Source organism: Schistocerca americana, chromosome 8, assembly GCF_021461395.2.
Source record: "Schistocerca americana isolate TAMUIC-IGC-003095 chromosome 8, iqSchAmer2.1, whole genome shotgun sequence".
In the NCBI taxonomy this organism is placed as follows: Eukaryota; Metazoa; Arthropoda; class Insecta; order Orthoptera; family Acrididae; genus Schistocerca; species Schistocerca americana.
In genome coordinates, this window is record NC_060126.1 from 418,131,705 (window position 1) to 418,157,275 (window position 25,571).

Sequence of the window (25,571 nt, forward strand, 5' to 3'; positions counted from 1 at the left end):
TCGCCACTCTTCCTCCCCCCTTCGCCACTCTTCCTCCCCCCTTCGCCACTCTTCCTCCCCCCTTCGCCACTCTTCCTCCCCCCTTCGCCACTCTTCCTCCTCCCTTTGCCACTCTTCCTCCTCCCTTCGCCACTCTTCCTCCTCCCTTTGCCACTCTTCCTCCTCCCTTTGCCATTCTTCCTCCTCCCTTTGCCACTCTTCCTCCCACCCCCTTCGCCACTCTTCCTCCCACCCCCTTCGCCACTCTTCCTCCCACCCCCTTCGCCACTCTTCCTCCCCCCCCCTTCGCCACTCTTCCTCCCCCCCTTCGCCACTCTTCCTCCCCCCCCCTTCGCCACTCTTCCTCCCCCCCCCTTCGCCACTCTTCCTCCCCCCCCTTCGCCACTCTTCCTCCCCCCCCCTTCGCCACTCTTCCTCCCCCCCCTTCGCCACTCTTCCTCCCCCCCTTCGCCACTCTTCCTCCCCCCCCTTCGCCACTCTTCCTCCCCCCCCTTCGCCACTCTTCCTCCCCCCCCTTCGCCACTCTTCCTCCCCCCCTTCGCCACTCTTCCTCCCCCCCCTTCGCCACTCTTCCTCCCCCCCTTCGCCACCGAGCGAGGTGGCGCAGTGGTTAGACACTGGACTCGCATTCGGAAGGACGACGGTTCAATCCCGCGTCCGGCCATCCTGAATTAGGTTTTCCGTGATTTCCCTAAATCACTCCAGGCAAATGCCGGGATGGTTCCTCTGAAAGGGCACGGCCGACTTCCTTCCCCATCCTTCCCTATTCCGATGAGACCGATGACCACGCTGTCTGGTCTCCTTCCCCAAAACCAACCAACCAACCCCTTCGCCACTCTTCCTCCCCCCTTCGCCACTCTTCCTCCCCCCTTCGCCACTCTTCCTCCCCCCTTCGCCACTCTTCCTCCCCCCTTCGCCACTCTTCCTCCCCCCTTCGCCACTCTTCCTCCCCCCTTCGCCACCCTTCCTCCCCCCTTCGCCACCCTTCCTCCCCCCTTCGCCACCCTTCCTCCCCCCTTCGCCACCCTTCCTCCCCCCTTCGCCACCCTTCCTCCCCCCCTTCGCCATCCTTCCTCCCCCCCTTCGCCTCCCTTCCTCCCCCCTTCGCCACCCTTCCTCCCCCCCTTCGCCACCCTTCCTCCCCCCCTTCGCCACCCTTCCTCCCCCCCTTCGCCACCCTTCCTCCCCCCCTTCGCCACCCTTCCTCCCCCCTTCGCCACCCTTCCTCCCCACTTCGCCACCCTTCCTCCCCCCCTTCGCCACCCTTCACCCCCCCCTTCGCCACCCTTCACCCCCCCCTTCGCCACCCTTCCTCCCCCCCTTCGCCACCCTTCCTCCCCCCCTTCGCCACCCTTCCTCCCCCCCCTTCGCCACTCTTCCTCGCTCTTTCACCCCTCTTCCTTGCCCCCTTGCCCTTTCGACCTTCTTCCTTGGCCCTTCTTCCTTGGCCCCTCTCTTCCTTGGCCCCTCTCTTCCTTGGCCCCTCTCTTCCTTGGCCCCTCTCTTCCTTGGCCCCTCTCTTCCTTGGCCCCTCTCTTCCTTGGCCCCCCTCTTCCTTGGCCCCCCTCTTCCTTGGCCCCCCTCTTCCTTGGCCCCCCTCTTCCTTGGCCCCCCTCTTCCTTGGCCCCCCCTCTTCCTTGGCCCCCCCCTCTTCCTTGGCCCCCCCTCTTCCTTGGCCCCCCCTCTTCCTTGGCCCCCCCTCTTCCTTGGCCCCCCCTCTTCCTTGGCCCCCCCTCTTCCTTGGCCCCCCCTCTTCCTTGGCCCCCCCCTCTTCCTTGGCGCCCCCCCTCTTCCGTGGCCCCCCCTCTTCCTTGGCCCCCCCTCTTCCTTGGCCCCCCCCTCTTCCTTGCCCCCCCCCTCTTCCTTGCCCCCCCCCTCTTCCTTGGCGCCCCCCCCCTCTTCCTTGGCGCCCCCCCCTCTTCCTTGGCGCCCCCCCCTCTTCCTTGGCGCCCCCCCTCTTCCTTGGCGCCCCCCCCTCTTCCTTGGCGCCCCCCCCTCTTCCTTGGCGCCCCCCCCCCTCTTCCTTGGCGCCCCCCCCTCTTCCTTGGCGCCCCCCCCTCTTCCTTGGCGCCCCCCCCCTCTTCCTTGGCGCCCCCCCCCTCTTCCTTGGCGCCCCCCCTCTTCCTTGGCGCCCCCCCCCCTCTTCCTTGGCGCCCCCCCTCTTCCTTGGCGCCCCCCCCCTCTTCCTTGGCGCCCCCCCCCTCTTCCTTGGCGCCCCCCCCCCCCCTCTTCCTTGGCGCCCCCCCCCTCTTCCTTGGCGCCCCCCCCCCTCTTCCTTGGCGCCCCCCCCCTCTTCCTTGGCGCCCCCCCCTCTTCCTTGGCGCCCCCCCCTCTTCCTTGGCCCCTCCCCCCCTTCCTTGGCCCCTCCCCCCCTTCCTTGGCCCCTCCCCCCCTTCCTTGGCCCCTCCCCCCCTTCCTTGGCCCCTCCCCCCCTTCCTTGGCCCCTCCCCCCCTTCCTTGGCCCCTCCCCCCCTTCCTTGGCCCCTCCCCTCTTCCTTGGCCGCCCCCCCCTCTTCCTTGGCCCCTTGCCCTTTCGCCCCTCTTGCTTGGCCCCTTGCCCTTTCGCCCCTCTTGCTTGCCCCTTTCCCCATCCCAGGAGGAGGAGCCACTGGGTCCAAAAGCTTGCATAAAATTTTTTTGTGTATGTATTCTCCTGTTGCTGCTTTGTGAGTAGATTTTTATCTGTCCAATCACATTGTTTTATTAGGGTGTTTCAAATGTAATATGGTTTACTCTACTGTGGAAATGAGTGTAATTCACTGTTTCTTGTTATGTTTAACTTTGTGTAGCTGAACAAAATGAGGATTAAAGAGCTGGAGGAACAAAATAAATCATTGAAATCGGCTGCAGAGATGGCATTAAACAGAGAAAGCAATTTGAAACAGCAGATTCAAGAGTTGCAACAAACTGTACGAAGACACCAGACCGATTTGTCGTGTCTGAATGACAAGAGTGCAACCAGACTGAATGAGCTGAAGGAGGCAACCAGGAGAGCAGAAACTGCAGAGCAGGTAAGCAGTCTTCCATTTTGGTACTCATTTAGTTTTTTACATTTTCTTCAAAAGAGATGTGTTCAGAACGTGTGTGTGTGTGTGTGTGTGTGTGTGTGTGTGTGTGTGTGTGTGTGTGTGTGTGTGCTATACTTGGAATTTCATTTTCTGAAGCTTTGCCCATCTGTTGGCGAGAGGAAGTAGTATTCGGCAAACTGAACTGTTGGCCTGACAGTGAGGGGAATCGGCATGGTTGTGGGACTAAGTTCAGCTATTCTCTACTGAAAATAGTAACTTGCTGTTAAACAAAACTGTGCTTTTTGGCTCGCAGTGAAGCTGAAGTTGGATAAGGTGACTGAAAGTGCGAGTAAAACATTAAAGCTGAAAAAGTGCAAGTTATGGCAGGAAGGAGATGATGCTAAGACAAGTGGAAATGAAGTACTTAGTCCAAAGAAAAAGCAACAAAGTGCTGATATTAAATAACCCAGTCACAATATGTATTAATGTGCTATTAGGCAGCAATTTCTGAGAGATTATTAACAACACAAGGGAAGTTATTTTCTACAGTACAGATTATAACTATGAGTGATAGTCATCATAGGAACCTGGGCAACATAATTGTTCTTGCACCCTGAAAATTACATGAAGGAACACTGCCAAACTCGCATTTATTTTTGAATAACTTTAATGAGAAATTTATCATTAACATTCTCCAATATTGGTTTGTCATATGTTAATATTGCAGCCATCAATCAGCATATAACTTAAATTCCGCGATCTTCTCACTTATTCTTGGTCATATGCAAGACATAAAAAACAAAATTATCATATGACTAACTTCAAACGCAAGACAGATGCAACCTTTAAGCTACTTCACCATTCTGTCCATTCAGTCCTCATCCCTGAGCAATTATGTTCTCCTCTTGTGAGGAGAATTCTTCTGCGCAGTGTGACTTGGTTAGGTGAGTATGTAATCATGTATTTTCTTTTGCGTTTGACCATTTACAGTCTGGTCAGCTACGTCTCATCATGAACACTTAAACTACATCTCCAGTCTTCCGACTGTATCTTGAATAACACAATAATGTTGACCAACATACACTATATTTAACACACTCCTGCATGTTTCTTTTTAAGTAAGTAGTTGATGCCAGTCCTTCTGTATAATCATTCATGTGCTAAAAAATATTATCTATGATTAGGTTACAGTATGACTGCTTCTCCTCAGACGCCTTTGTAGATGGCCGTAGCTCCCGTCCCATGATAAATAATCGTATTGTTCCGGGACCGATGATTGTAGCAGTCTGGTCCCTTTAATCCCACAAACCAACCAATCGTATTGTTCCCAAATATGTTGCTTCACATGCACTTAAAAATATATTGGACAGTAATGTCTGACAATTACATTTATACTATTTCTTCTCATCACGCCCTTGGAATTGTGCGTATCACTACATCAGGCTATTAAATTTGTTTCTAAAATTTATCAGTGTAGATGAATTAGTGTATATGAATGATGAGATGACATAGTTTTGAGGGGAAAACGCAGACATTAGATTTGTAGGAAAGTTGAGGCATAAAATTAAAGTAGCCAATGGTTTACTTAGACAGAATATGGATTCGTGCATATTCTGTGAAAAATATGCCCAGACACTGCTAATGTCCAAGGAGAGGCTCTCTCTCTCTCTCTCTCTCTCTCTCTCTCTCTCTCTCTCTCTCTCTCTCTCTCTCTCTCTCTCTCGTGTGTGTTTGTAGGACTTTAGTGCAGTAGCCACCAGAAAGATCGCGGGAGGCGCACATCGACACGGCGCGTCACGGACGGTAGTTGCCGCAAGTAGAGTCCCGTCCACCAGAGGGCACGCGAGAATTCGGACGCGACCTCTGCCGGCATAACAACAACTCCGGCAGCACGGGCCATGCCCAGTCAGTCAACATCGGGCATGCCTAGGACACAGTCCCGGCCTATGCTAAGTGAAGTGCGACGTAAACGTGAACAGTCTTACTACACAATTGGCGACAAGTAGGGTCGTTCTTTCGCGTGTTGCGTCGTTGTTCCGGTTTCGCAGCTTCTCCACGGCATGGAGGATTTAGTGCGGGTTTTGGTTGAGCAGCAGACGGAGCTCATGGCCACCATGAAACAAGTGCTTCCGGCGTTGCTCTCCACGCCGTCTGTTCCAGCGCTGTTCCCTCCTCCCTTTCCCCCGTATGACGAGACGGCGGAGGATTGGGACGCATATGAACATCACCTTCGGCAGCATTTCCAGGCGTTTCATGTTGCCGATGCGGAGGTATGTCGTGCTCTCTTCTTGTCTTGGATATCTCCCTCGCTGTATCAAGTTTTGCGGCAGCTAGCACCGTTGCTGGAACCCTCGTCCTTGTCTTTTGACGCATTGTGTTCATTGCTGTCTTCATATTATCGCCGCCGCACTCATGTTGTGGCGGCTAGGGTCGAGCTCTATCAATGCAAGAAACAGCCCCATCAGTCTTAGCGGGCATGGGCCTCTACCCTGCACGGTCTTAGTCGCAAGTGTCATTTTGTCACGGAGCAGTCGCGAGAGTCGTATGCCCACGTTATGGTACGCGACATGATTGTTCGTTCGGCCCCTGATAGGGATGTCCGGCAACGGGCCCTGCAGTTAGAAGACCCTTCCCTCGAGGAAGTCCTGTCCATTGCTCAATCGTATGGAGTCTCTCACGCCGCAGGTCACCAGCTGGAAGCGTGGTGCAACGTCGCGGCAGTTCAGGGCGGCACAGCTGCGTCCACTGTGTCCAGGGTGGACGATGTGCGAGCGATACAGTCCGGCCGTTACGGCCACTCCCGCACGGCGCGTAAACAGAATTCTGCCCGCCGGCCGCTGTTGCCATCCTGTGCGTCGTGCTATATACATCATGATCGGTCAGAGTGCCCCCAGCATTGGGCCGTTTGTCGCAAATGTAATAAAAAAGGTCACATTGCTAAAGTTTGCCGCTCAGCCGCAAAAGAATCGAAGGAAGCAGGTACAGAGGACATGGACGTTGACGTTCAGGAAGTTTCATCGGGCCAGGCTCCCGACGCATCGGCGCGCAAACTCTTTATCGAGGTGTCGGTTCGGTCGCGCCGGTTACAACTGCAAATAGATACGGGCGCAGCAGTTTCGTTGTTGAACGCACAAACTTATTCCGACCTTGGATCGCCCCCGTTGGCGCCAGTTTACCGGCGTCTACGCGGTTATGGTAAACAGTTCATTCCCCTCCTGGGTCAATTCACTACCGACGTGACTTACAAATCAGTCACTCGGCCTATTACTTTTATTGTTGTCAGTGATGCGAGCTCCGCTAACCTTTTTGGCCTGGATGCCTTTCAAGCTTTCGGTTTTTCTATCGCTGACACCATACAGTTGGTCTCCAAAGATGTTCCCTATCAATCATTGGAATCTTTGATTTCAGACTTTCCAGATATTTTTGAGGAGGACCTGGGGCGTGTTTCAGATTTTGAAGCTCACTTAACGTTGAAGGCGTCGGCTCGCCCGCGTTTACTCCGCGCGAGGCAGATTCCCTTGGCTCTCCGCCCTCAGGTAAAGGAAGAGCTAGACCAGCTGACAGCCCTAGGAGTTGTTCTTCCCATTTCTTGTAGTGAGTGGGCTTCGCCCCTCGTTATTGTAAGGAAGCCCTCGGGAAAATTATGTCTTTGTGGCGATTTCAAGGCCACCATTAATTCCCAATTGGTGGTGGACACCTATCCTTTGCCTCGTGCTGATGAATTGTTCTCCGCCGTGGCGGGAGGCCAATATTTTTCGAAAATTGATTTTTCGGAGGCTTATCAGATACCACTTGATGAGGACTCCAAACGGCTGGCGGTCGTCAACACCCAGTTTGGCCTTTACCAATACCAGCGGTTGGCCTTCGGAATCTCCAGTGCCCCGGCGATATTCCAGCGTTATCTTGAGCACATCACTTCGACAATCCCTCATTGTATTAATTACCTGGATGACATAATTGTCACAGGCCGCAGCACGAAGGAACACTTGCACCCTTTTTCTCAAATTCAGGCCTGTGGGCTTGTGTTGCAACCTGCATAAGTCAAACTTCTTCCAACCGTCCATTGAGTATGTGGGCTACACCATCTCTCGGCACGGCATCCAGCCACTAGGAAGTTTGGTCCAAGGTATCGTCGACCTTCCTCGGCCCGCTTCGCTGAAAGAGTTACAAGCTTTTTTAGGCAAGATAGCCTATTACCACCGGTTCATTCCCAGGGCTTCCACCATAGCCTACCCCCTGTACTGCATTCTGCGCAAGGGTGTTCCTTTTGATTGGTCCCCTGCATGCGAGCGAGCGTTCACCTCGTTGAAGGGCCTCCTCACGTCAGCGCCTTGTTTGGCTACTTTTGATCCCCATAAGCCGTTGGTCCTGGCTACAGATGCTTCACAGTATGGGGTTGGGGCGGTCCTGGCCCATCCTAACGCAGATGATTCCGAGCAACCACTGGCGTTTGTGTCTAAAACTCTTAGTCCTGCACAGGCCCATTACTCCCAGGTAGAAAAAGAGGCTTTGGCCATTGTCTACGCTGTTACCAAGTTACACCCTTTCTTGTATGGCACGAAATTTCAGTTAATCACTGACCATAAGCCGTTAATATCGTTATTTGGCCCCGCCTCTCAGATTCCGGATAGGGCGGCCCACAGACTACAGCACTGGGCCTTGTTCCTCTCTAAGTACCATTATGACATTCATTTTCGCCCTACCGGACAGCATGCCAACGCCGACGCTCTTTCCCGTCTTCCGGTGGGCCTGGATCCTACATTCGATCGAGAGGAGATTATGTGTTTTCATTTGGATGTGGCGTCCCGCCAAGCGGTTGATGGCTTTCCGATCACTAGTTCTCGAGTCGCCCGGGAAACGGCAGCTGACCCGGTTCTCCGGCAAGTAGTTCGCCTCATTCAGCAGGGGTTGTCATCCCGCCCTCCGAGCCGGGCCTCGGACCCTCTTCGTAATTATTTTATTCTACGAGACCGCCTCTCAGTCTTGGGCGGAGCTCTCCTTCTGGCTACCGATGATGCAGCTTCTCGCGTGGTTGTTCCTGCAAGTTTACGAAGGGAGGTCCTTACGTTATTACATGCAGGGCACTGGGGTGTTTCCCGTACTAAAACCTTGGCTCGCAGACATGTGTACTGGCCCGGTATTGACAGAGAAACTGAGCACTTGGTGGCCGCCTGTTCCCAGTGTGCGAGCCAACAGGCATCTCCCAGGGCAGCATTCTCTTCATGGCCGCCGGCAACCCAAGCATGGGAACATGTTCACATTGATTTTGCGGGCCCGTTTCTCAATGGCTTTTGGCTCATTGTCATTGATGCTTATTCCCGATTCCCATATGTGGTTCGCTGCTCCTCAAGCACTTCAGAAGTTGTAATCCAGGCACTAGCAAAAATTATTTCTGTGGAAGGACTGCCAATCACCCTGGTCTCGGACAATGGACCACAGTTTCTTTCGCAGACCTTCCAGGATTTTTGTAGGCGCTTCGGTATTCGGCACGTTTGCTCTCCCCCCTTCCATCCACAATCGAATGGGGAAGCCGAGCGCATGGTGCGCACATTTAAGACACAGATGGAAAAAGTATGTGCACGAATTTCCTGCGGAGGAAGCATTGACGTTTTTCCTGACGGCATACCGGACCACACCAATGGGAGAATGCAGCCCCACAGAGCTCCTCCATGGGCGTCAACCTAGGACTCCGTTGCACCTCCTCCGACCTGGTCCTCGCCAGTCTTCGCAAACTGGAGTACCTGGCTTTCCACTGGGTATGTCTGTCTGGGCCCGTGGGTTTGGTCGCAATCCACATTGGATACCGGCGGTGGTCCTGCGCCGCAATGGCTGCCGGCTCTCTACCTTGCAGGCGGAGGACCGGGTGGTACGTCGTCACCAAAATCAGCTACGTCCATGTTTGGGCACCCACCCTCCGACCTCGCGGACACCAGCTTCCCCATTGCCGGCACCTGTGTTGGTTTCGCAGGGGACGTTACCGTCTCTCCCCGCTGTGACTCTGCCGCACTGCGCTGGTTCTCAGCCTTGGCAGCCTCCAGTAGCTCCAGCATCAGCATCGCCATCGTTCGCGATGCCCCAGCGAGAGCTGGCCCCCTCGCAGGCCCGGTTTCTCAGGAGGCTGGTTCACCTGTGGTCGTCCCTTCCCCATCGTCCCCGCCACTGGGTCTTGCCCCTCCTGAGGTGGAACAGGATCTGGAGTTCGACAGCTTGTCGCCCGTTCTGTCCCGGGCTCCGGTTGTGGGACGACGGGGGCCTCTTCGTGTGGGTCACTTCCAGCCGTTATTCGAAGGTTCCGGCTCGAGGGTTGGCAGATCCCCTCGACTCCGGTCTTCCAATGGATGTGGAGGTCATCGCTCCTGCCCGACGCTCCACCTTCCGACGCAGTGGATCACAGTGGCTTCACCCCCCCGAAGGAGGAGGAGGAGTGCAGTAGCCACCAGAAAGATCGCGGGAAGCGCACATCGACACGGCACGTCATGGACGGTAGTTGCCGCAAGCAGAGTCCCGTCCACCAGAGGGCACGCGAGAATTCGGACGCGACCTCTGCCGGCATAACAACAACTACTCCGGCAGCACGGGCCGTGCCCAGTCAGTCAACATCGGGCATGCCTAGGACAGTCCCGGTCTACGCTAAGTGAAGTGCAACGTAAACGTGAACAGTGTTACTACATTTAGAATATTCTGTATGATATTTACACTCCAAATTTTTTTTCAGAAATATACATGTCTTACTGCAAACAATAACAAAAATGTGTTGCCATCCTTTCTCATGTTTTTCCTCAATATTTGCAGAATTACAACAACATAAAGGGCTTATGTGAAGTTTTAGATGCCCAGTTAGAAGAATTTACTGCAATTATAAAATCACAAGAATCAGAACTAAATACTTTGAAAGCAAGAAAGTAAGTACCTCTGATATTTGTAGCATGCCAGATGTTAACATAGCGTAAATAGGGACAGGAAAACACAACTTTATTTTATGCTGAACTTCTGTGTTGTTTTTGCCAATTTTTGGTTTGTTCTTTGCCAGTATTGTTTTTAATTTTGGATGACTTAGTTTTGTATTGGTATGTATTCTTTATTGTTGCCTTATTTATTTATGGTCTTCAGATTAAAATGAAAATATATCTATCAGTTACATTATATTTACTGTCATCAGCAATAACTTTTATTTACATTGTTAAAAAATAATTGTTTATTTTAAACAGATTAAATCTAAGCAATTAAAGAAAAAAATTAACCAACATATATTTTACAGCTCCATATTTTATTCAAAAGAAGTCATAATTTTTGTTAGTTAATTAAAATTGTAGGATGTCCAACGGTATATCACATACAAAGTAAGTACAAAATGTCCTGTTTTTACACCCTACACTGACAATACTAAATTTGTGGGAATAGTGAATTGGTGTCATCTGCAATCGTAAATTTGATGAGGGTTTAATAATGTAGGTTAATGTGGTGCATCAGTTAAACTGTATTTTGTTGTAGCAAGCAAGTTTAAACTTGAAAACCACCAAATAAGTCACTTGAGTTTTACAAACACACAAATCAGGACAGCACTTGCTTTGTTTGCTTCTCTCAGCCAATTGCAGAACACACAATATTACACAAACATATTTCTAGCAGCAAAACGGGACACTGAGAAAGTTTATTTCAATATCTATGCGGTACTGTTTTTCCTGTTTTGTATGTGAAGCTTGTTGTGACAATCTTATCTGTTGTGTAGCCTGAGTTCCAGATTATTTGGTTGCAAGTGACACCAACATATGTGACTCTATAAGAAAGCATACTATTTGTGCAGCTTGATTTAAATTCTTATGTCTATCATATGTGATGCCACATATCTTGCACTGTGGTTTACTGTTAGAAACAAATGCCTTGTTAATTTACAATTTTGCAAAGCTAAAGTTGCGTATTCCATGGTTTCATTTTGATACTTGGTTACTATGAAAATATTAAGATTAAATGATGCACCACATTAGATCTCTCAAAAACATTTGTCGTGCAAAAGTATCACAAATTGTGACATTGGTGCCTCTTACCACAACATAATTGGTTGAAAGTGGGGTATTTTTGTTCAGTATTGCATCTCTACATTGGGAAATGAGCTGCAATTTAAGACTGTAAGTGAACCTCAGTCTTGAGAAAAAAGTGAAAATCCAATTCCAGTATTCAGTAACTGTCAGTTACCAGTATTAGTAAACTGCTGCCCTGATGTTTACAATAATTTCCAATTTCATAAAAACCATCAGTTTCATGTGAAAACCACTGATTTAGCGGTTTTTTTTCCCCTCCATGGTACTGCAAATGTGAAATTTTACTGTCCCTATACACAAGTTTAAAATTGTGCTGTGTTGCATCTACCTACAATATTATTGATTGCTTGGCAGGGCAGAACTAGAAAAGAATTTGGACAAGTACCAAGCAGAGATAAAGACAGCACGTGTCAGCATAAATGAGGAGAAATCTTTGCGCATAAAGGCTGAAAAGAGAGTGGATGTTGTTGAAGCTGAACTTGAGGACCATAAGGAAAAAATTGACAGCCTAGAAAGCCAGCTGTCAAAGTATAAGAATGTGACAAATGATCTCTCTCAGCAGGTATTTATGTACAAAGTTTTTAGCTATAAAGGTGGTCATCCAACATGTGTTTCTTTTACTCACTTCTAGCATGTTGGATGGCTGTAGGCAGCGACTTACTATGATTCAACGAAATTACAAAACATAATTCAATAGAAGTTAATTTTTATTTAAATGGTGACCAGTTTAGGACTTAAGTCCATTATCAATCCATCCACATAAGTCCTACCATAACTGGGTAACTGCCAGTTACTATTTGCATAGAACAGTCCAGTTTTGTGTGCACCATAACACATTATGGTGGTATGGGAGGACTTATGTGGATGGTTTGATAATGGACTGAAGTCCTAAACTGGTTGCCATTTGAACAAAAACAAACTTCTGTGCACTTTGATGGTTTTGTAATTTATTTGAAAGGATTTTTGTTCTTTCTGTGGACCCAATCATGGAGATCACAGAAGGGGTCAACGGATACTTGAACTAAATGATAAAATGAAGTATCTTTGACATTTGAAGGGGACATCTTACCTTTATATCTAAAGAAATAAATAGAAGATTCATATAATATACAACTGTTAAACTACTGCAAACTGTTTGTGCTTGTTCTAGCTAAGTATAACACAATAATGTAACTATCTAATTGCAGATCTATCCAATTACAATACATTTTCAAATATTGATGACTTTTGTTAACACAGTAATGTAGCTGGAATACTGCTAACCAGTGGGGGGGGGGGGGGGGGGGGTTGGGTGGCTGTGTGCTTCTGCTTCTTCTGTTACAATGACTTAGTGCTGTACAACTTCTTTTGATACATATTTGACATCACCGTATTGACATTTATCATAGAACAGTACAGTGGCTGCGTGCTTCTGCTTCTTCTGTTACAATGACTTAGTGCTGTACAACTTCTTTTGATACATATTTGACATCACCATATTGGCATTTATCATAGAACAGTACTTATCTGTATGACACAATAGTGAAAGTCTGTTGATAATAAACATAGCTGCTTCTCAGCAGAACGTAAGTGTAATGTGTGAATCATGATAATCAGATTACTGAGTGTTTGATAAGCTATGTTTACAGTTTTATTCTGAACCTATATGGATTCTCAATTTCTTGGTTTGTTGGGTGTAGGCTTATTGACCTGTTAGGGGGAAGCTTCTTGAACGCCTTTGCACTAGTACACAGATGTTCGCTTTGAAATGTGAACTTCGAATGGGACAGGCATATAAAATGTGGGTTTACTGAATATTTTTATTGATAGGTTTAAATATCGAATAACTAATAAAGATATACTTCACAATGTGGGGACAAAAAGATTTTTCATGACTTGATTGAAAGAAGGTATAGGTTGAGAGGACCCACAGTGAGCCATCAAAGAACAATTTATTTGGAACTGGAGAAAAGTGTGAGAGGTAAAAATTTCTGGAGGGAGACAAACATTTGAACACAGTAGACAGTTTCCAATGGATGTAGATTGCAATAGTTGTACAGAGTTTAAAAGGCTTGCACAGGATGGACTCGAGTGTAAAGATGCATCAATTCAGACTAAAGACCACAACATTGTCATCTTAATTTGATATATATCTAAAAACAAAGATGATGTGACTTACCAAACGAAAGTGCTGGCAGGTCGATAGACACACAAACATACACCCAAAATTCGAGCTTTCGCAACAAACGGTTGCTTCATCAGGAAAGAGGGAAGGAGAGGGAAAGACGAAAGGATGTGGGTCCCAAGGGAGAGGGCAAGGAGCCACTCCAATCCCGGGCCCGTCCTTTCGTCTTTCCCTCTCCTTCCCTCCTTCTCTCTTTCCTGATGAAGCAACCGTTTGTTGCGAAAGCTTGAATTTTGTGTGTATGTTTGTGTGTCTATCGACCTGCCAGCACTTTCGTTTGGTAAGTCACATCATCTTTGTTTTTAGATATATTTTTCCCACGTGGAATGTTTCCCTCTATTATATTCATAATTTGATATATAGTTTGTTAATAGTAAGTGTTGCTTCTACTCATTCCTAGAATTTCTTACAGATCTACGTAATAAATGGTGGGTAAATCATTCTGTATTTTCAAAGGTAACAGATCTTCAGGAGAATAACCACGAGGCCGAAGCAGCTATAAAAACATTACAGAGGCAAGTTAAAGGTCTGCAAGAAGAAAACTGCATGCTGAAAGAAGAGATAAGTCAGAGACTCACACAAATACATGGTATGCGAGAGTCCGGTTGTGAACTAAACAAACAACTTGAAAATGCTGCTATTGCCGTCCAGTGTGCTGAGACTAGGTGAGCTCAGATTTCAGTTTTGAGTACAACCTCTTCTTACATGGCTTATTTGGTAGTCAATATCTTCTTTGAGGAGTTCTCCCAAACTCAGTTGCTCCTTGTCTGTTGTTCCAAAGCTGTCAGGAATTCTTAGTCAGTGTAGTTGCGTATTTTCTTCGTGCCCACTCATTGCATCAAAAGTGCTATGTCCAATGCAGTGACAAAAATAAAAGTGCAATTAATCGTCACTAACAAAGTATGAAACCTACACTATCTGTTCAAATTAAAAATTTCCTTTAATTTTCCTAGACTACTTAAAGCAAGTGACATAACCATTACATGTTACTCGGATACCAGGATGAGAGGTATGCCCTAGTTTTAAGGTGAGAGGAGACAACCATTAAGTGGACGACATTGGTCTTTCATTGTCCTCACAAGTGATGCTAGATATCAAAGTGACCTGGCCTTCCTTTTGAACCTTCCCCAACCGATTCCACTTTCCTCACTGAGGAAGGAACTAAAAACTCTGAAAGTTAGGTATTGTTTTCATCTACTGCTAAATGTTTTCATCAATAGTAAGATGAACGTTTTCTGCCAAAGACAAGTAATGGTCAGACACTCTTGTCACCTAGTTATTTTTTCTTCTCAGATGTGAGCTGCAGTTCTTGTTGTAATGGCCATCCTGCATTAGCTCAACAATAACTCCCAACTGTTCAGAGTAATGTCGACTGGCACATGGATACCCAAATTCTATTATGCAGTAATTGAGCCAGTCCCACAAAAATATTTAAAAAGTCACTTGTTTAAGCTGTAGGCTTAGCACTAGAATGCATGGCTAGTCAGCAACATGCAGACTTTCAAAGGATTTAAATCACAGATTCGGGATGGTCACACTTTTTGTGATAGTTGTTCATGAGGGGACATATTGAGGATGATGAATGAAGCTACTTCTGCATAAAAATAACTGAACAATACAGCAGAACAAAACATACTTGACAGGGCACAAAATGCCTAACATTTCTACAGCCAAGTCAGAAAGCTGCTGTGGGATGTTGTTGTTGTTGTTGTGGTCTTCAGTCCTGAGACTGGTTTGATGCAGCTCTCCATGCTACTCTATCCTGTGCAAGCTTTTTCATCTCCCAGTACCTACTGCAACCTACATCCTTCTGAATCTGCTTAGTGTATTCATCTCTTGGTCTCCCTCTACGATTTTTACCCTCCACGCTGCCCTCCAATACTAAATTGGTGATCCCTTGATGCCTCAGAACATGTCCTACCAACCGATCCCTTCTTCTGGTCAAGTTGTGCCACAAACTTCTCTTCTCCCCAATCCTATTCAATACTTCCTCATTAGTTATGTGATCTACCCATCTAATCTCCAGCATTCTTCTGTAGCACCACATTTCAAAAGCTTCTATTCTCTTCTTGTCCAAACTATTTATCGTCCATGCTTCACTTCCATACATGGCTACACTCCATACGAATACTTTCAGAAATGACTTCCTGACACTTAAATCAATACTGGATGTTAACAAATTTCTCTTTTTCAGAAACGCTTTCCTTGCCATTGCCAGCCTACATTTTATATCCTCTCTACTTCGACCATCATCAGTTATTTTGCTCCCCAAATAGCAAAACTCCTTTACTACTTTAAGTGTCTCATTTCCTAATCTAATTCCCTCAGCATCACCCGACTTAATTCAACTACATTCCATTATCTTCGTTTTGCTTTTGTTGATGTTCATCTTATATCCTCCTTTCAAGACACTGTCCATTCCATTCAACTGCTCTTCCAGGTCCTTTGCTGTCTCTGACAGAATTACAATGTCATCGGCGAACCTCAAAGTTTTTATTTCTTCTCCATGAATTTTAATACATACTCCGAATTTTTCTTTTGTTTCCTTTACTGCTTGCTCAATATAGAGATTGAACAACATCGGGGAGAGGCTACAACCCTGTCTTACTCCCTTCCCAACCACTGCTTCCCTTTCATGCCCCTTGACTCTTATAACTGCCATCTGGTTTCTGTACAAATTTTAAATAGCCTTTCGCTCCCTGTATTTTACCCCTGCCACCTTTAGAATTTGAAAGAGAGTATTCCAGTCAACATTGTCAAAAGCTTTCTCTAAGTCTACAAATGCTAGAAACGTAGGTTTGCCTTTCCTTAATCTTTCTTCTAAGATAAGTCGTAAGGTCAGTATTGCTGTGGGATAACAAAATTAAATTAACCATGCTCCATATTTAGTTTACACAAGTTCTGACTTGGGTCCTGTAAATATACACCCTCTTAGGTAAAGATGAAAGAAAATTTCTGGCTACATAAATGAGTCTTTTTCAGAACTAAAAGTCAAAGGAGTAAGATGAGAAATAAAGAAAATGAAATGAATAGGACTGAAGCTGGCATCAAAATGCCTATTAATGATGTAGGAAAGCACAGACTACAGTGGTATGGTCAGTTGTTGAGAATGAAATAGTGGAGACTAAATGAAATTAAAATCGGAATAGCAATCAGTGGAGACTGTGTGTGTGTGTGTGTGTGTGTGTGTGTGTGTGTACTGACCAAACTTTATTTATTTGTGACAGTCTTTTTGTTGTGCCTATCTGCGACTCAGCATCTCTTCTATATAGAAAGAACAATTTTTCAGTGAGAAACTTATATGGTACCAGTCATGGCAGGAGTCATACATTAGTAGAATTTACCAAGTAGAACATGTTTGTTCTCAACTCTTTCTTCCAGAAGAAAGCAAGGGAGGAAGTATACTTAAGTGAGACCATATGGAACAAAAGTATAACCCCCTAAGTTTTAGGTAACAATAAAGAAATTGTGCGGCCTGTGACAATCCTGAAGGACTCTGAGGGCAGGTAACTGTAAATGTTAAAATACTGAGTAAAAGTAGATACAGATAGAAAATCTGAACTGTAGTTTATGGCACCATGATTTAAGAATATGGAGGTATTCCACATTAAATTAAGTGAAGAGTCCAGAATCTTTTAAAATTAAAATTATAAAGGACACATACAAAAGGGGCATGTACTCAACAAAAGTAAACACAAAGTAAATTGTGGCCACAAAAAGAGCAAATTAAAAGAAAATGTCAAATGGAACCAGGCTAATATTAAAGAGAAAGTGAGAATTTTTACAAAACAGTAATACGGACATGACAGAATAAGCTGAATTAATCAGAATGATTAAGAAATGTGGTTAGAAGAAAATAACAATAAAATGAAAATATCACCTTGAACAATTTGAAACCCATGGGTTGTGTCTGCTGGAAACAAAATCCTCTTCGCTATGATGCCAATTATTTCCCTATTCCATGCCTTCTCCATTTTTCTTACATTCCTTTGGTCATCTGTCTAGGGGGATTCCTGTCTCTCTTCCCTTGCAACCTGCTTTGCTACCATCATCCCTTCTTCTCTTCTTGTGTCCTGTCACTGCTCCATCCTTGATGTTTCTAGTTTACTTTTCAAAGGTTTCTTTTCTAGTAGGTCTCTCACTCTTTTGCTTCATCTATCTAACCACAAAACTCCAATTAGACTTCCCAGAAATTTCTTTTTTATAGTGGACACCTCATCCATTTGTTGAATAATTACATTTGTTAACTTAGGCTGTAACATTTACTGTATTAAAACCGCCTCTGTTGTGCAACTAGTTTCAGCTTATGAAACTTCCTGGCAGGTTAAAACTGTGTGTCAGGCCGAGACTCGAACTCGGGACCTTTGCCTTTCGCAGGTAAGTGATCTACCTACTGAGCTACCCAAGCACAACTCACGCCCTGTCCTCACAGCTTTAATTCCACCAGTACCTCGTCTCGTACCTTCCAAACTTCGCATAAGTTCTCCTGTGTACCTTGCAGAACTAGCACTCCTGGAAGAATGGATATTGTGGAGACATGGCTTAGCCACAGCCTAAGAAGTTTCATATCGGCGCACATACTGCTGCAGAGTGAAAAAATTTCATTCTAGTTTCATCTTATGTAGCCATTTTAGAGTATTTACCCAGACTGAGGGGATGTAGACATGAAATGGAAGTAGACCCACATAGTGCTACCATTCTATGACAGTATACAGAGAGAAAAAGTTTTACTAGTTCGACACACTGTAGCCCAGTCTTTAATACAAGCCACGAGTGGTATTTAATTTGACTCCATTGAGTTCATATGTTTGCTACGAAAAATTGTTCCTTCGATTCCCTCTGCTACCTAAACTTCTTCAATGACTGTTTCTCTTGTACCTTTTCATGTCTTGATTCCCGTGCTGTAATTGGCTGTACTGTACTGAAGCCACTTTCCTTTATAACTATTAATAATTTAGGTGCATTTTTAATTAGTTCTCTTCCCTCCACAACTTTTGGCTGTTCAGTTCTTTTATCCACAATCTTGTCCCACGTGTGCTTGCCAGGATTCCCTTTGCAAGAAGAACTGAACTTTAACTGCTACATGCCATCGTAGTAATCAGCACCTGCAGGAAATGTGAAAATTGTTGCAATGGACAAATGTAAACCTTAAGCAAGAAAAATAAATAGTTCAGGTCACACTGTTTCAATTAAAATGTAACAAGCATACTGCTTAATGCCTTAGAGCTGAATTTCAGACAATTCAGTAGCATTACATTACTTAAAAGGTATTTTGAATCTTTCCAACTTGGCTGTTGTTGACAGTTGTTCACCTTGTTACATCTTGAATGATTGTCCGAATTTAACATTACAGTCTAGTTTCACATGCAGTTTACAAAGATAGAGCAAGTATATGCTTCGCTTACCATAATACAAAAGTAATATTTTACAACAGACAGCCTGTGTGAGTGAGTGAGTAAGAGAGAGAGAGAGAGAGAGAGAGAGAGAGAGAGAGAGCCTTTTAATATGCCTGTGCTCCTCCACTTGAATAAAATGACGAGATTACTTCATATTGTAGCCATTTAGCTTTCTTCCAACACTGGTAAATATATTGTCATGACTGTGTAGGATATTTTTGTTTCTGTTTATTCTTGTGTAAACTTCGTCTTCCTTTGGGCTTACAGGATCGCTGAACTGCACGCTAAATTAGAAGAAACGCAGGTGGCGTACAAGTATGAGGAGCTAAAGGCAGAGTCAAAGATACGACAACAAGAGAAGCTAATTCTACACTTGCAAACAAACTTGGAAAAATATTCCAAGAAAAAGAAGGTACGGTTATTACGTTGTCTGAAAATTTTGTATTACACAGTAGATGAATTTTTAGTAATAAAATGGACATTAGTTTTCAGTATGGTTAGTATTTGTAATTTTATTTGCTACTGAGATAACCATAGCTTTCTAAATTAAGAGATGATTTTTTTTATGGAAGGATTTGAGAGCTATTGAAGAGAGAGGTTGGGGAAATAGTACAATTGTCACCCTTATTAATGTTTAGTTTCAAACATCCCACAAATAAATAGCTGTTCTAAATATATAGGCCAGTACTGAATTCTGCACATTGAAACTTTAGATGCGTTACTCGGTTTTGTATATACATATTGGTCCGTGTAATTAGCAACTTTTCTGTTTATTTTTATGAAATATTAAAAAATGTAATGTTGGTTTACTTATCTTCCAAAGGACTTTGAAGTGATCTTAAAAAATGCCTCATTGCATTGAAAAACAATAATTCCTCCAATACCTTAAAGTGCTTGTGCATTGTGTGTTAAAAAGCTTGTGCCAATATCATAACTTTTTATAAAATATGTAGGATTCCCATTTGGAAATGTTTCTTATTGTGTCCTCTGTGAGTCGCGCCTGAAGTTATTCTGCCACTTTTGTATTAGTCGACCACAATATTAGTTCATTTAGGGTTGTGGGCACTAAAGTCAGCTTATTGTGAGTTTTTATTGTCATATTTCATGAAGTCACACTGAACCATTTGATAGTATATGCACAACTGTCTTGAAATCATTCACAATGCAATGTGTTTTCCTTAGCCGCTGACTTGTTTACTGTAACTTCACTGCGCGTTTCTAATAACGGTCACAGGAGGCTAAGTGCAATAATATTGGGGTCGTGTAATAATCAGTAAGCAACAGTATACTTTTGTAACTTGTGGAAACCCTTTATATGCTCAAAGACATTTTGTGATAAATTATTTCACATGTCGCTTCCCACATTTGAGAAAATATGTCTTGTCATGATTAGCAGCAGCAGCAGCAGCACCAGCACCAGCAGCCATTTCTCATCCACTGTTTGAAAAGCCCTCCTCTGGTTACTGTCCATTGTTGCATTCTGTGACACACAACCATGTGGCTACTGCCACCCACCCACCTTCCATTAGGTGGCAATCTTGATATTTTCTTATCCCAGTCCATCTCCCATCCATTTACCTGGTAACATGTCCTGCCCACTTCCATTACATTTTTGTTATAGCCACAACTGTCTTTCCCCACCAACTTGATTACTACTGGCAGTTTCATCACACGTCTCTCCATTGATCAATTGGCAGCCTTCGGTTTATTAATTGTTTTTGAATTGACAGTCCTTGTAACATTGTCATTACCAGAACTGTTAAGACACACAGACACAATTTTGCTTTACATACAGATTTTTCTTTACTTTTGCTTTCCTTTTACTGTACCAGCAAAATAGACAAAGCTGTACTTTTTAACAAAGTTGTTTATGCAAAACATGCAGCAGCTGGAGAGAGTGATCATCCATTTGTTGAATGATGAGTGGTCATGTATACATGAAGAAAGTGTGTGTGTGTGTGTGTGTGTGTGTGTGTGTGTGTTTCTGTTCTTTTCTGAAGAAGGCTTTGGTCAATAGGTAAATGTGTCACAGTATATATGTTGCCTGTCTGCAATTTGTGTCATCTTTACAATGAGCAGCAATCTATCCTTCTCATTGTGTTGATATTCCAGCCTGGACTTTCCACTATTTGATTTCTGACTTTCTACATGATGAGCCTTTCTTTCTAGCTTTTTGTGTGTGTTTGCTCTGCTTCTGAAGCAGTTTGACTTCCACATGCTGTAAAATATCTTTACTGTTTCTTCAAATCACCAGATTACTTTTGTACTTCTGTTTGGTCTTTGCCATGTCAATTACCATTCTGTTTCCTTCTGGGAGAATGTGTTCAGTCCAAACCTGTTTTCTTTAGCAAATTCTGACAACATATAACCTGCCTTGTCATTTCCAGTAGCATACCCAATGTTTCTCGCTGAAAAATGGTTCTTCAGTTCTTGTTCCATTTTCCCTGTAAAATCTTCCATTTTTTCATATACAGGGAATTGCTGCCATTTGTCACCATCTTTAATTCTTTATCGAACTGTTCTTCCTCATGATCAGAAAGTGTGTTAACACACAGACCTGTACTATTTCCCCAGAAAATCTATTGTTTATTTTTGAAACTTGTCTTGCTATTACTTAACATTATTTCTAATTTTGTTGCTTATATGAAGCCTACATCTAAATTTCCTCACTGCTCTGTTACTCTGAAGAATGATGGGCAGTCAAATGAGAACCAAACACCCACTGCAATGTGACCATCAAATGATGTCAAACTGATGTCCACGTACATCTTTCTTCAGGTTGCCAAAGATAGGAAAATCACATGGTGAATAATCTGGGCTAGCCTTCATCCGATGGCAGGGTACGGGTGGACTTTATTGTGGAACAGAATGATTCCATATGACAGACGAATGCTGTGTTATGATTAAGTGGTGTGCCACAGTTACTGCGAAGTGTCCTTTTAGCTTTGCGCATTGATTGTGGTTTGACGCTCAGGAACTCAGTGAGAGGGCCCCTGTAGTCCAGGGAGATGGTCATCATGACCTTACATGGTGGCACCATTTCGACCATGAAGGCAAACGGCAAAGCCAACCGTGGAAACATCCCTCATCTCCCCCTCCAGAGAAATCCAAAGCTGTTCACACAAGCTCTGGTAAGGTCATGACGACTTCCCTCTTTGACTCCAGGGGCCCTATGCTCAAGTGTGGAACCACAATCAGTGGGCAGCATGATGAAGACAATTTGCAGAAACTGTGACGTGCTATAAAGTAAAAACTCCCAGGAATGCTGTTCAGCAGAATTGTCCTGTTGCCTCATAGCACCCACCCCCACACTGCCAATTGGACGAAGGCTACACTTCAACGATTTGGTTGGGAAGCACTGTAACACTCGCTGTACAGCCTGGGTGGTTCACCGTGTGAATTCACATCTTTGGCGATATAAAAAAAAAGACCTGCAAGGATGTCTGTTTCAGTCAAACGAGGAAGTGCAAGAGTTGGTGCAGTTGTGGATCAGTCAGCAGCTGACCGTGTTGTATGAAACAGGATTGGATTAGATTAGATTTACTTTCATTTCAATTAATCCTTAGTGAGGATGTAGAACATGTCAGAAAAACAATAATACATGACAAATATTTACAACTAAAACAAATAAGCTAAGAAAACACTATATGAAAGGATCATGTTACAACACTCATTTACTAAGATTGCATTAATGCACTGAATTTAAAATTAAACAATGTTTTTATTTATTTGTAAGGTAATAAATGTATAATAGTACTACTACAACACTTATTTACAATGGACACATTACTGCACTGTAATGGTGCAGAAGTTATACACAATCAGTTGGTTCTCCTGAGAAGTTAGTCAGTGGAGTAGAAGTTGGCCACCAATAATTCCTTTAGGATTCTCTTAAACTCAATTTTATTGGTTGTTAAGCTTTTTATGGTTGCTGGCAAGTTATTGAAAATGTGTGTTCCGGAATAATGCACACCTTTTTGTACAAGAGTAAGTGACTTTAAATCCTTGTGAAGATTATTCTTATTTCTAGTATGAATTCCATGAACTGAGCTGTTGGTTCGAAAAAGTGATATATTTTTAATGAGAAATTTCAATGAGTAATAAATATAATGGGAAGCAGTTGTTAGTATCCCTAGTTCCCCAAACAGGCCTGTGCAGGATGTTCTTGAGTTCACAGCACATATAACTCTTATTGCACGTTTTTGTGCCTGGAAAACTTTACCTTGGATTGATGAATTACCCCAAAAAAACAATCCCATTTGATGACATGGAATGAAAGTAAGCATAGTATGCCAGCTTTTACATTTTTATATCCTCTATATCTGACAGAATTTGCATTGCAAGTAGAGGTTTGCTTAGACACTTCAGCAGTCATATTGTGTGCTCCTCCCAGTTGAATTTATTATGAAGCTGTAATCCCAAGAATTTAACACTATCCACTTCTTCTATCTGCTTGTCGTTATATGGTAGGCAAATGCTCGTGGGAACCCCCTTACAAGTTCTGAACTACACGTAGTGTGTTTTTTCAAAGTTTAGTGACAAAGAATTGGCTGGGAACCAGTGATTAATGTCCACAAATATTTTATTAGCCGATCTTCCTAAGACTACACTTGATTTGCTATTTATTGCAATGTTTGTATCATTAGCAAACAAAACAAACTTGGCATCTGGTAATGTTACTGACGAAAGGTCATTGATATGCAAAAGAAAAAAGTAAGGGTCTTATGATGGAACCTTGTGGGACCCCACATGTAGTTAGTTCCCAGTTGGATGATGCGTGATAGCTTAATACATGTCCCTTTCCTAATAACACCATTTGTTTCCTGCCAGAGATATAAGATTTAAACCATTTTGCAGCATTTCCTATTACACCCTAATTTTCTAATTAAAGAATATTGTGATTTACACAGTCAAATGCCTTTGACAGATCACAAAATATACCAGTTGCCTGCAATTTTTTTTTTTGTCTAATTAATTAAATACATTTTCACTTTAAGTGTAGATAGCCTTCTCAATATCAGAACCCTTTAGTAATCTGAACTGCGACTTTGACAGTATCTTATTTGTGATAAGATGGTTGTAAAGCCGATTGTATGTTATTTTATCTAAAATTTTTGAGAATGCTGTCAAAATTGAAATTATACAGAAATTTGACTTTATTTCTTTATCTCCCTTCTTAAACAGTAGTTTAACTTGAGCATATTTCAGCTATTCAGGAAATATTCCACTGATAAACGACTGGTTACACAGATAGCTCAATATGTTACTTAACTCAGAATCACATTATTTAATTAACTTTGTCGATATTTCATCATGCTCACTCGATGTTTATGATTTTAAAGATTTTATGATGGACATTACTTTTGCTGGGGTAGTGAGGGTCAAATTCGTATAATGGAAGTTACTTGAAATGTCTGGTCTGAGGTATCACATGGCAGCATCTACAGAACCTGACAACCCCATCTTTTCAGCAACAGTTATAAAATGTTTGTTAAAAAGTTCTGCAACACTATACACGTCTGTCTCCAATGTCTCATTTACTCTTAATGCTATTTGCCCCTCTTCATGTCTGGTTCTACTGGTCTTCTCCTTCACTATATCCCATGTTGTCTTTATTTTGCTGTCTGATATGACTATCTTTTCCTTGTAATATATTTGCTTTGATGTCTGTATTACAGTCTTTAATATTTTGTGGTATTTCTTTTAATGTGCTATAGCATCAACATCAGAACTATATTGATATAATGGAAGGAAACATTCCACGTGGGAAAAAATATATATAAAAACAAAGATGAGGTGACTTACCGAACAAAAGCGCTGGCAGGTCGATAGACACACAAACAAACACAAACACACACACAAAATTCAAGCTTTCGCAACAAACTGTTGCCTCATCAGGAAAGAGGGAAGGAGAGGGGAAGACGAAAGGAAGTGGGTTTTAAGGGAGAGGGTAAGGAGTCATTCCAATCCCGGGAGCGGAAAGACTTACCTTAGGGGGAAAAAAGGACAGGTATACACTCGCACACACGCACATATCCATCCACACATACAGACACAAGCAGACATATTTCAATGTCTGCTTGTGTCTGTATGTGTGGATGGATATGTGCGTGTGTGCGAGTGTATACCTGTCCTTTTTTCCCCCTAAGGTAAGTCTTTCCGCTCCCGGGATTGGAATGACTCCTTACCCTCTCCCTTAAAACCCACTTCCTTTCGTCTTCCCCTCTCCTTCCCTCTTTCCTGATGAGGCAACAGTTTGTTGCGAAAGCTTGAATTTTGTGTGTGTGTTTGTGTTTGTTTGTGTGTCTATCGACCTGCCAGCGCTTTTGTTCGGTAAGTCACCTCATCTTTGTTTTTATATATATCAGAACTATATTGGATTGACAGATGCAGTTTTCTTTTTGTTTTATAAGATACCTCAATTCCTTGAGTAATCTATTGGCTTCTTTGTAGACATTGCTCTAACCTTGGTTAGTTTTGGGGTAAAACAGTGTTCAAATAAGGTAAGGACTTTCTTTATTAGCAGAAGAGTTATATTTTTCATTCATGCCATGAGCACTGTGAACATCGTTCCAGTGAATGTCTGAGGAGTGTCCTAAATTAATCAATTTTTGGCTTATTGATTACCATTTTGAGTTCAGATTTAGCAGATTTTATATCCTGTTCAGTATTCACTTTTAACAGAAGGAACTGCATGTCATGATCTAAGAGGCCATTTTGTAATATAATTTTGTTCATTGGACTTTTCTGTAAAGATATTATCAATGGCTGTTTGTGAGCAATTGGTTACCCTAGTTGGGAACTTTACAGTGGGATTTAAGTTGAATGATTGTGTTACTAACTCATAAGTTCTTATTGGGAAAAGAAAATCTACACTGAAGTCCCCAGTAACCACTATTTCTTTGTTTTAGGTTGTTAAATGGGCCAGTACAGCTTCAAGGTGGTTTATTAACAGTTTAAAGGT

The 25,571-nt window shown here is 43.8% G+C and overlaps 1 protein-coding gene across 1 annotated transcript in view; it reads left to right on the top strand.

Moving 5' to 3' along the window:
* Positions 1-25,571, top strand: part of LOC124545374 (citron rho-interacting kinase) — a 213,184-nt gene that overhangs the window by 90,621 nt on the left and 96,992 nt on the right. The window contains exons 17-21 of the mRNA XM_047124284.1: positions 2,790-3,011; positions 9,801-9,910; positions 11,402-11,609; positions 13,668-13,876; positions 18,875-19,019. Coding sequence (XP_046980240.1) covers positions 2,790-3,011; positions 9,801-9,910; positions 11,402-11,609; positions 13,668-13,876; positions 18,875-19,019 — 894 coding nt within the window. The remainder of the gene's footprint in view (positions 1-2,789; positions 3,012-9,800; positions 9,911-11,401; positions 11,610-13,667; positions 13,877-18,874; positions 19,020-25,571) is intronic.